Source organism: Anas platyrhynchos, chromosome 3 (assembly GCF_047663525.1).
Source record: "Anas platyrhynchos isolate ZD024472 breed Pekin duck chromosome 3, IASCAAS_PekinDuck_T2T, whole genome shotgun sequence".
In the NCBI taxonomy this organism is placed as follows: domain Eukaryota; kingdom Metazoa; phylum Chordata; class Aves; order Anseriformes; family Anatidae; genus Anas; species Anas platyrhynchos.
This window is the reverse complement of record NC_092589.1, coordinates 20,908,462-20,920,000: the sequence shown is the minus strand read 5'-3', so window position 1 is coordinate 20,920,000 and position 11,539 is coordinate 20,908,462. Positions and strand designations below refer to the sequence as shown.

The window sequence follows — 11,539 nt, the reverse complement described above, 5'->3', positions numbered from 1 at the left end:
TCCACTCAGGCTGCTGTGCAATTTGCAGCGGTGTTTTTTTTTTCTTTTTTCTTTTTTTTTTTTTTTTTGGTGTGTTTAATGATTCTTGACTGGCCATTTAGGCTGGGAAGTGCCTGCACTGCTTCCCCCGCCTCCCCTTTATGGACGCTGCCACCATCCGCTGGGTGCGTGGCGCTGAGGGAGAGCAACCTCCAAGGGCACGGCTGTGCGGGCAGCAGCGCACTGCGCCGCGCGGGTGCATGCAATGTCACGGGGAAAATAAAGGGAAAAACTGCCAGCAAACTTCACCAGGGGAAGCCGGTCAGCAGAAACCGGGCCAAGTTCACAAACCTGTGGGATAATCTCTCCCTAAGACTGAAAAAAAAAAAAAACAAACAACATAACCCAAAAGTGATTAAAAGAAGGATTTCTGTAATTTGTGTGTGTCGGGGGGTGGGCAATGTAACAAACTAATTTAAGCTAATGTAATGTTTATAAAGTTACTTAGATAATGACACCATGTATGCCATTATAATCATTAAAACCCAATCTATGTGTGTTTTTTTTTTAAACTTAGATGATTAACACAAAATCAAGTTGATGTGAAGGAACAATTACTTTTAGAAAAAAAATCAGGAGGTCCTAATATTCTGTAGAATGAGGGAGGATGCAGCTGTATGTCGACAGCTTTCATATCCTCATTTGAATAATGTGGCCTGAATCTGTCACTTTATTCATCCTCCTTATGCTCAGTGTACTCTGCATCAACAACAAATTAAGTTGTAAATAAGAGACAATCATCACTTTTGTTTTTAAGCAGCTTCTGCATGGAGAATTTCAATGTACTGTTTCTTTTTGACAGAAAGAAAAGGATTCTGCACTGTGCTTATGTAAGCACAAATATGAGGAAACCAACCGAAATGAAACAATAAGGGAACACTTGAGAACTGCTCCAAAATGTTCTTGGAAGTATATTTCTACCACCACAGAAATCTCTTTTTTGATAGGATATGTATAATGGAAATTGTTTGGTTTAGTGCAACGATTATCCTTACTTTGCTCTGAAATGTCTTTTTTTTTTTTTTTTTAATTTAAAATCCTCCAACCTCTCCTTTCCTCATCCAGGCACAGGCAGAGTACAACTTCAACAGGAAAAAAAAAGCGCGTAAAGCCAGCCGTAACCTCTGCCTACCCAGAAATATCACTGATCTCTGACAGCACCACACTTCTCCGTGACCAAACACAACATGCAGTAAAGACAGCAGGGGGAGGGGGGAAGATTTTCTTACCTTTACGTCCGAGAAGTAGGTTTTCAGCATGTTGGAACTTGGGTACCGGGTGTAAAAGAACATGAGCTTGGCCTTTTTCAAGTGGTTCGGCGACAAGCCTTCCTGCATGTAGGATTGAGTTAGTAAAGGAAAATGCTTTTCTCGAGAAGGCTGTTTCTGAGTGTGCAGAGCTCCCAAAGTGTCCCCTTACTGCTGCACTTCCCCAGCCTGCAGGAGAAATTAGTAACACTGAAACTGCCGCGCTGTCATTTTCTGTAACATAGCAAAATGAGGTATGAGAGGACGTGCAACGAAAACACTGCGTTTCCTATCGCTTTGGGTCCTGGGTCTCGGGAATTTTGCAAGTTTACGGCTTGTGCACCATATGTACGTTCACTTGTTGCTAAGGGAACAAATGCACGAAGCATGTGCCACAGAAAACTTATCAGGAGCTTTTTCTCCCTCTCCTTTGCAATTCCAGCCAAAGTTTGTTTTTCTCTCTGCGTTGTGCTGCTCACACAAAGCAGAGCTAGCGCATGAGCCTCACACGCAGGTGCTGCATCGTTTTGAGCAATGTCTGCTACGGGCAGCACGTTTCACCTGTTTCATCCCTGCCTTAGCATCCCCGGTTACTCTCTCTAATCCCATTACTGCTCTGCTTCAGTGGCTGCCTGGCTAATAAAAGCCAAATTTTCTGGGAGGCAGAGCCCCTCCGTCCCCGCAAACCAACCCAACTTCTCGCCTTCTGGTTTAGCCGGTTAACTCCTCGGAGGAGGAAGCGGCATTTGGGGCTAAGTGATCGATAAATGCGGGCTAGCAGATCAATAAATGGCCACTTACCCTATAAGGCAGCCTATTTATCCTGGAAACATCATTACCTTTTAGATCTGTAAACAGAAGCAACGAAAACAGTTCCCAAGGGAATGTGAAGCTAACCATAACAATCTCGGCTTGCTGATTTTCTCCCGGCTTCTTGGCTCCCTTTTGTGCGCTGCGCGCGAGGACGGCTCTGGTCACATCTGTGCCGCAGGCTGGCCCTGCCATTTCCTCAGCAAATTAATGGCTTTATAATTTATCAGAAATGAAGATGCACGTGGAGAAAATCAATGTGGCCCCCACAAGGTCAATTAAGGGTTCTTCCCAGAAGCTTCTCCGAGGACTGTTTCTCCTAAACACAATTGTTGAAAATTTCACTCCTTTCGCACCTGATGGCAGGGGAAGGCTGACCCGGAGCACAGGCACACTGCAGCCGCCGTGCCCCCGCCACCAGGCCGGGCACACACTGGCACAGGGCATCTCCTGCCAGGCCTTGGTACCAGGAGCACGGACACATTTTTAGCAGCCTGCTACTGAGATCACCCGGGTTTTTCATCAGAAGACCCTTTTTCTCTAATTTGGGAAACTGACTGAAACCCACTCCTTTATTCTAGTGGTAAGATTTGTTTTTAGATTGGAGAAATGTGGCATTAAAAAAAAAAAAAGTCATTGATAATATTAATTTAAAACCCTCTTATTATCTGGAAGTACACGGAGAACGGCTGAGCTGAACTTGCATTTTGTTTTAGATGCTTGCTGATTACAAAGAAGATAATTTATGACTGACATACTTCTTGTGCCAAGAGAAGAGTTGAAAGAACCTCCAGTTACCTCCATTAGACTGATAGAGAAGTCTAAAAGAGCATTACACTCTGCAGTGCCATCTGTCAAAATACGTAAGTGAAATAATAGTAGCAAGCTGTCACCTATTGCTTAGTGATAAGAGTTTTAGACAAATCAAAACTTCTACACCAGAAATCCCTTTTGTTACACGATCATTTCAGGGAAGCGAGGGGCTGAGAGGGAACTTCAATAAGTAAAAGAAATAAAAATCCTAAGTCTCCCTAATTTGTGATTCCTCTGACACTGCTGACAGGCTGTTATCAGGTTTGGCATACCCTCTCTTTCAACGCGAGCTAAAAGATGGACTTAAACTTTCAAAAAAAAAGCTCCCATATTTGCTGGATTTAAGCATATTAGGCAGTTGTCTAAGCATTTTGATTCCTTTTGCATTTAGGATTTTTAAACATTTTCTGCCATAATGCCAGGGGATATTGATATTGAATGAAACACGTATTAAAAGATGTTCTGAGACTCAAATTCCCAGAAATCCATTTTCTATTAAAATTATACTTGTTCTTAAGCACTTGGCAGCCTTAAAGCGATATCAAATATGCAACCAATCTGTATATCTTGCTCCTAAGGTTAACGCTGTACTGTGATAAAAGATCTGATCTGTGATAATCTAGCAAAAAATAGTTAATGACAGACTTAAGAGCTAAGAATTAGATAACCCATTGCTATTTCAGAAAAAAACTGAACTGACCAATTGCTTAATTTCCTTTTTAAGTGCTTGGGCTGAAAAGCAACTGTTCTTCCAAGAAAGCACTAGCTGTTTCCAGGATACTTACACACGCACAATGACTCATGATGAAATAGATTCAGTAAACATACAGCTGTACTGAACACGAGCTAAGCCCCATTCAAGGCCAGGAAAGAAAACGAGCACAAATAAATATTAAGGAGGTAAAGGGAGGAGGGGTGCCGAATGGAACGCAAACAAGCTCTGTCCCAGCAGCTCATGTGGCTTGCCTCAATTCTCCCAGCTATAGCTTTGTGAAGACAGATGACATTCAATTCTATGGGTAATGCAAAATAGACAATAACTGCTGAAACTTGAGCCAGCTGCCAGGTGTAAAAAAAAAAAAAAAAAAAAAAAAAAAAGGAAAGAAAAAAAAAGGAGAGAAAGAAAAGATGATAAATCCATAAATTAATGAAAGACATCTGCTCAGGAACATAAAAGATCAGAGAAACAGTGTACTGCAGCTGAACCTAAAGCAGTGTTCAAACAACCTGAGAGCCTCAGCGCTGTGCGCTTACACGGTGCGACGCAGCCTCACCTCACCCAGCAGCAGCAAAAAGGCAAAATGTTAAGAAATAAGAAGCGAAAGGCTGGGAATGAAACCTATATGTGCTCCTGTGTGTTTTAACCAGGGAAGCAGAGAGATAGCACTGCACTGCATTTGTCTCATTTGCACTTTAATCCTCAGGGATAGCTATCCTCTTTTGCAAAAAAAAAAAATATTATTCAATGAAGACAATTTTTCACTTCTGTTACTCTCAGCCTGAGTTCCCTGAAATGCTCTAGCAGGCTTTTCTATCCTACACGCAGTGAGCAGAAGGAAAAGAGGTAAGAATGGGCTGTATCAGGTAGAAAATCTGCACTGCCAAAGCCAAGCTGCTGCTTAAGTTACACCTCAGTTGCTCTCAATAAGCAAAGCTCCAAATCGCTGTATCTCAAAGCATCTTCAAGACCCTCTGAAGAATGGGCCAGCTGGAAAGTACTCTTCTGTCGCTCAGGTTTTATCAACAGCACAGTTATCCAGCTTGCTGTACAATCGCTCATCTTTTTTTTTTTTTTTTTTAAGTTTAATTAGTTTAATTCTAGTCAGATGTAATAACTCCTCATTTCAAAATGTTGTAATTCGCTAATTACAGCTTTCACATATTGGGACTGTGAAACTCATTCCAGTTGGATTGGAATTCTGCTGAAAAAATAAATAAATTGCAGAAAGTTTCACTCATGTCCCACAGCCCTCCAGTCAGGGAGAACACACCAAACTTCTTCACCTTTACAGATGTCTTAACAGCACACAGGCTACTGTTGTGCTTCAATTTTGATCTATGCAAATGTTTTGGGACTGAACAAGGCTATTTTTCTTGAGATGCAAAGAGGATGCATGACAAAGGAAGACCGTGCAGAAAAACAATTGGCTGTCTGTTTCTTTCAGAATTTGAATAAAACTTAATATTTGATTAAACAGATTAGTTTGCAAAGATATAGACTGCATTCAGGACCAAGATGGGAATTCATGCTGCAGGTGCATCTTATCTTGTTTAGCAACATACGCAAACATTAACCGTTTCCTTCTGCAATTCAGCAAAGAAAGATCAGATGCATTTCACAGGCGTTGGTTAAAAATAAAAAATAAAGAACAGGCTGGTGCAGTGTTTTAGCCTAGGACTAAAACCTGAACTTGGCTGTATCTGCTAGTCTTATGTTCTCATCCTGGCTGTATTGTCCAGGAAAACAGATGTTGCTTTCTGCAGGGAAGAAAGATCTGCTTCTCCCAAGAAATATATTCCTTGTGTATGCACACTCAAGCATGTAAAATAAAAGCGCCACAACAGAACCTACCACAAACAAACCAACCTCCGTACTGCGCCTTTCCCTGGAAACTGCAAGCTACCTGGGCAAATGAGCCGCTGCTAGAAAACAAAAACACCCCCACAGCTGAACTGTACATCAGGGCACGTCGTGTAGAAATGCTCTTTAGTAAATTTGTTTTCCCTAACAAGTCTGCATCCAGACGGAGCGCTTTCCCAAGGGCAGGGGAAGAAGCAAGGGCAAGGAGAGAGGCAGGAACTGCCCCAGCGCTCAGCATTTCCCCGGCTAAGCCCCAGGACAGGGCTCTCTCAACCCGGTTTCAGCAGGAACAAGGAGCTTTGCTAAGGACTGCCAGTGGGGAAGGGCAGGAGAAAGGGGGAGAAACGGCAGGGGCAAGGCAGAGATGCTCCACAGGTGGAGGGGATCACCTGCTGCCACACAAATACTCCCAGTTCATGCACTTTTCCCCCCTTACCACTTCTCTCCCAGGGTGGGATAACTACTTTTACACCAAAATAATCAGTACGCCTCTGTATTGTTTAGCAGAAATTATTTAATTGCCCTGGCCTGAATCCTGCCCTCGGCTGCCACTCGTGCTGACCTCAGGACTGCTCTGAGAGCATCCCCACTGCATTTCAATATGCAAGAATGATTTTCGGTTTGGACCTCCCAAAGTAACAGGAAGTAACTAAGAACGATGCTCCCTTCAGACTGCCTCCCCTGTTTTGCCATACAGTATATAAGGCAAGGTGAAGATTTGCCTGCTGCAGACACAGCAGAGAGATCTTCCTTGGGATAAAGGTCCCTCCAACATCACATCCACTGCCAGCTGGCTCTTGAAAACACCCACAGCTAAGGAAGGTGCTTTCAGAGCCTTTCTCCTACAGAAATGGCACTATTCACACTTTTTTTTTATAGCCAAAAACCATCAGACAGCAACAATTCTTCCCCCAGACCTGGTCTAGGTTTGACAGGAGACCTTCTGGGGTCTGGGGATGGGTGGTGGCCCTGCAGTGTCTGCCTCCATCCTGGTGGTGCCCACTGCCACAGGAGGGACTGGCCACACCAACAGGAGAAGCAGACAACCCACAGGTCCCCAGCCCTGCCTGCACCCTTCCCACATCCACAGAAGACATGCTGCAATTCCCCTAAAGTCACCAGAGCTGCTAATTGCCTAGAAGACACCCATGGTGGGGCACGGCCTCGTGCATCTGCCCTCACATGACAGCCCTGGGAAGAGGAAAATTTCCTCGGTGTCACTGCTGTTACCCGGGCTGGGGCAGAGTTATCCAGTCACTACTACTGCCATCAACTTGGGAACAAAATTATCTGCTTCTAAGGCTCTGTGCTTGTGCTGCTGCCTTTTGTTGGGATCTTGGAGCATGGGAAAATGCCCATCTACCCTTCATTTAAAATCCTCAATTTGTGCATGGGGCAGACAAGGCATTTTATTAACTATTAATACAACTGTACTTGGAAGAAAAATCTTTTGACCAAAAAGCACATTAGGGGAGACGATGCAGTGGGTGGGAGGTGTTACTACTAAAAAAGAAAGAAAAAAAAAATTATGCTAGTTTCCAGGAAAAAAAAAAAAAAAAGACTGTCTGAATTTGCCTAAATAAAAGATGGACTTTATTATTTTATTTTTTTTTTTTAGCAGGGGAAGTGTCCTGCAAATTTAATACAGCTGAAGTTTTATATTTAATTGTTCTCTCCAGCTTTCCAAAATAATTTGCTTTGTGTACGTTAGGACAAAAGATTTCTGTGTATGGCTGAACAGAGGTTAATCATGCATAGCAGGCAGCTGCACCAGGGCTGAGGAGCAGACCTCTGGGTGGGGGAAAGAACTTGGTGCTGCCTGAATAGATCAGTACCTGGATTTTTTGTACTTTATTTCCCTTACGTTAGAGCTGATGACACACAAATGACCAAATGCTGTCTCTTTGTGAGCTCCAGCAAGGCCACTGTTAAAACAGGCTGTTTTGGGCGGGGAAGGAGGTGGACAAGCAGTGTTTTTGGACGGGTCACCTCCTGACCAGCAGAAAGGAAAACCCAATTGGACAGTCTAAAATGTTGGGTGGATGGGTGTCTCTTTTAATTTGGATGCTGTCACTGAAGGATTACCTCCGGTTACCACCCCGAGTTTTATTTCACCAGGCAATTCCCCTGCCTGCTCCTCCCACCAGTGCCCCCAGCCCCAATGCCCTCAAGACATCCCCACGGGGTGGGGTGGCCCCAGGTCCTCTCCTGCAGGCCATGGGGCGACCGCTCGCCTTCAGAAAAGGATATTGCACTTCCCGAGTAGGGCGAGATTTCGGACATGTCTTGCAGGTCGCCACACTCGGACTTTATGAGGGACAAAGAGAGACCTTCTGCGGTGCTGGGGGGGTGCGCGGGTGAGCAGGGGTGGTGGTTCATGTGGTGCGACGACATCTTGGTCCTCAGACTGGTGGTCTCCCGGGTCAAGTCCAGGGACTCGGGGGAGGCGCGCTCTTTCCCCGGGAAGGAGGCCGACGGGGCGCCCAGGGGGCTCTGGAAGGGGTAGGCCATGAGGGGCAGTGGGAAGGGGTGGCGGAAGGAGGAGGTGGAGAAGCCGGCGGTGGCTGAGAGCGGGGACTGGTGCAGCGAGGCATGGTGGCCGCCGGCCGGTGGGGCCGAGGCAGGCTGGTCGGAGGAGTTCTTGCGGACAACGAGGGGCAGTGCCTCAGTCTGGTCGGTGGCACCGGGCATGGGGACACTGCCGAAAGTGTCAAGGGGGTTTGGAATGATGACGTCCCCGAAGCACTGCAGGCGCTGGTTGGCCGTGTGGAAGTTGTGGTTCTCCCCGTTGACCGCGAACCTCGCCTGCGGGATCTGGAGAGGTGGGAAGACCTGAGGAAGCTGGCGGGAGGGCTTGGACGAGAAAACTTTAACCACTGTGTCCACAACTTGCGACATGGCGGTGTTCAGTTCCTGCTTCAGCGTCTCGGCCAAGTGTTTGCCTTCAGGATGGAAGGAATTTGGCCCTTGCTCCTTCTCCTTGGGACCTTCTCTTTTCGGTTTGTTCTCCGCGATCTCCTGCTCCCGGATGAGGGCCCGGGCCCGGTCAATGAACTGCCCCGGGTCCAGCTCGCACATCTCATTGTCCGACCTGCCAACAGAGTCCCCAGCCCGGGCATCCATGGTTTCAGAGCGCATGCTGTCTTCGGACAGGTTGCCATCTTCATCATTTTCAGAGTCAGTGCTGTCGTAGATCTGGTAGAACTTCTCCTGCAGCTGGCGCAGCTGCTTCTGCATGTCCTCCAGCTGCTGCTTCAGCTGTCGGCGCTCCTCTCGCTTCTGCTCCTTCCTCGCTGAAACCAGCTGCTGGAAACTCTGCTGCTGCTGCTGAGGCAGCTTTTGCTTGCGTTTGTTTTCTCGGTAGCTTTCTCGGGGACTTACAGACTGCGGAGCTATTTCTCTTTCGTTTTCATTGCCCCTTAATGCCACGCTGGGGGAATGGCTCATACCCCGAATGATATTCTCAACCCGGGCGCGTTTAGCTCTCAGGTGCTCGTCGCATAACCGATCCACATCAAACTGGCTCATAGTCGGCCTGCCAAAAGGGGAAAGACACTCTTGGGGGCTGTCTCTTGAAGAGTTGCTGCATACATCCTCCTGATGTACTTCTGAGCCTGTACTAGAGAGACCGCTGGCTTGGAAACTGGGCTCCGTGCCACCATTTTTGTTCATGTTATTTTTCAACAGCTGGGAAATTATGGTTGCTCCTGGAAAAGGCATCATGGCATCTTCATACGAGTTCGCCCTCTTCAGCAGCTTGCGGAGTACATTTGACTTTTCCCCATCTGCATGCTGCACCACTGAATACTCAACATCCTGCTCTGAACCTTGGGGATTCATGGCACTAAAAAACGTCGCTCTTGCCTTTGCAAAAAATGCAGATGCTGTCCCTACCGTCCTTTTCACTCCAATGTCAACTCTTCTTCTCTTGGTTTGCCTGCTTAAGAGGGCTGTGCTGTCATGGTCAGGCATCACTGGACTGTTATTGTGCCATCTTCAAAAGCTTGTCAGCTGGGCTCAGCTCAAGAATCCTGGGACCCTGGCCAACAGAACAAAAGGACTGATGAATCATTTTCTTTAAATTTCTCCAAATTTCCTGACCTCAATCCTGAATAAAATGCAAAATGCATAGGCTCTGGGATTTATGGCACATTACAATTATTGCAATTTATTATGCACTCTGCTTGAAATGAAACATTTTTAAATATTTCTGCTCCACTGGTTTAAGATGGATTAAGATTTAAAAAAGCAAAAACTGCTTAAGCACCAGTAATATGATTCTCTTGCACAAATGCCTAAAATGATACTGTTTATCTTCAGAAGAAAGAGTAGATTAGAAGAACACAGCCTCTGACAACCAATTGATTAAATTTAGGGCATTGAGATACATGTTACAAAAGAAGATGAAAGTACTCCTTATTTAAGATTTATTGTTAAAACAAGAAATTGTATAAAATTTGGATTAAAAAAATTCAATTGCGATGTAAAAACTGTAATTGTGGTTTTGTATTTTAAAGAGAGATAAAACTGGTAAATAAACATTCGAAGGTCAGAACAACAACTTTAACTTAATTGTAGGCAGGATAGTATACGTGCATGTGAAAGGCAGAGAAACAGAGATGCATTTATGCTTACAGCGTAGAGGGAAAAACTCTCTTAAATAATTAGGGAAACATTTCTTCAGCAAGGCAAAAAAATGCATTAAAACATTTTACGGCCAGGATTATAATATTTACATAGATGTGATTAAATAAAAGCCAAAATGTAGTTCGTTAACACAGCATCGTATGTACCACAGACTACCCACAACAGTGTTTTGAATTCCTCATACGTTCTTCCCTTTTTCTTAACTTACGTTCTCCAAGTAAGCCCCACTACCGAAGCCTGAACGTTTTGTATTTCACACACTAAACTCGACATTAAATTTTTCACAGAGCAGAAACGAGGCATGTTCAGTGCCACATCTCTCTGCTTTGGAAAAATCTCCAAGAACAGCATCTCAGATGCCCAGTGAAGCCCTTCTTACGCTTGATATTTTGAATACACAGAATCTTATTTCCTGTGACATGCAGAAAAGATGAGAAAAAATATGGAAAGATGAAAGTAGAAACATCAATCAACTGCGTGAGAAAGGAAGATACCTCCTCTTTATATGAACTCTCATTGTTTCCCAGGAACACAGCATAAAAAGATAACACACTTCCTTGCATTTTGTAAAAGGCTCTTGACATAATTTGTGACTTATTAACTAGTGATGCTAAACTCACATTAGACACAAAGCTCTGGACGCTCTTTAGCATTTCTTAAAATTTAACATTCAGTAAAATTAAAATATTTTTCATGCGACGCTTATCTAATATTAAACTTTACATTTGCTTAACAGAGCACAATCTTCACAATAACAGGGTATATTGCCAAAGGCAGCATGCAGACTTTTTGGAATTGCTCCCATCTCTTTCGGTTCACCTGTAAAAACATCTACGTGCTCCCTAGGACTGCATCTGTGGCTAGTTTTAAAGAATGACTACCCATGCAAATAGGCATAATTTCAGCATGAAATAATCTGTAAAATCAAGACAGTAGTCAATGCTTAGTTTGCAACCAGGATGAAAAAAAAAATGAAAAGGAAAAAAAGCTTCTAATACTTAGAAACATTATGTTTATTCTGCAGCTTTTGCCCACGTATTCTGGATGTACTGAAAGAATTTTCAGAGATTTGGTGTCACGGTTATGCAAGGGACGTGATGTTTGTTTTTGTTACTGGCTCCTTGCATAGAGGAAAGCAAAGAATGATAAAAATAAAAAAAATGTCATGAATTCAGATGGGAAATCCAGAGCCTCACATCATTACCAGGACACTGCCTTTAGAGATCGCTCCTTATCACATTAGAAAGTGGAATTGGGAGACCTGACGATAACAACACGGTAGCAAGGCGCTCTGTTGCAGGGGCCCAACTGTACCACCTGCTTGCCAGGTAGCACTGCACCCTGCAGACAATGCTCCTGAGTCCACGGCATGCTCGGGTACCAAAATCCTGCTACGTGCCAG

General features: G+C 44.5%; 1 protein-coding gene across 5 annotated transcripts in view; it reads right to left on the bottom strand.

The window, feature by feature from the left end:
• Positions 1 to 11,539, bottom strand: part of PROX1 (prospero homeobox 1) — a 48,693-nt gene that overhangs the window by 31,738 nt on the left and 5,416 nt on the right. For all 5 annotated transcript variants that reach the window (XM_027453717.3, XM_027453720.3, XM_072035506.1 and 2 more), the window contains exons 2-3: positions 7,741 to 9,529; positions 1,269 to 1,376 (exon numbers count right to left, since the gene is read on the bottom strand). In XM_027453717.3, the coding sequence (XP_027309518.1) occupies positions 1,269 to 1,376; positions 7,741 to 9,462 (1,830 nt within the window). In that variant the 5' untranslated portion in view covers positions 9,463 to 9,529. The remainder of the gene's footprint in view (positions 1 to 1,268; positions 1,377 to 7,740; positions 9,530 to 11,539) is intronic.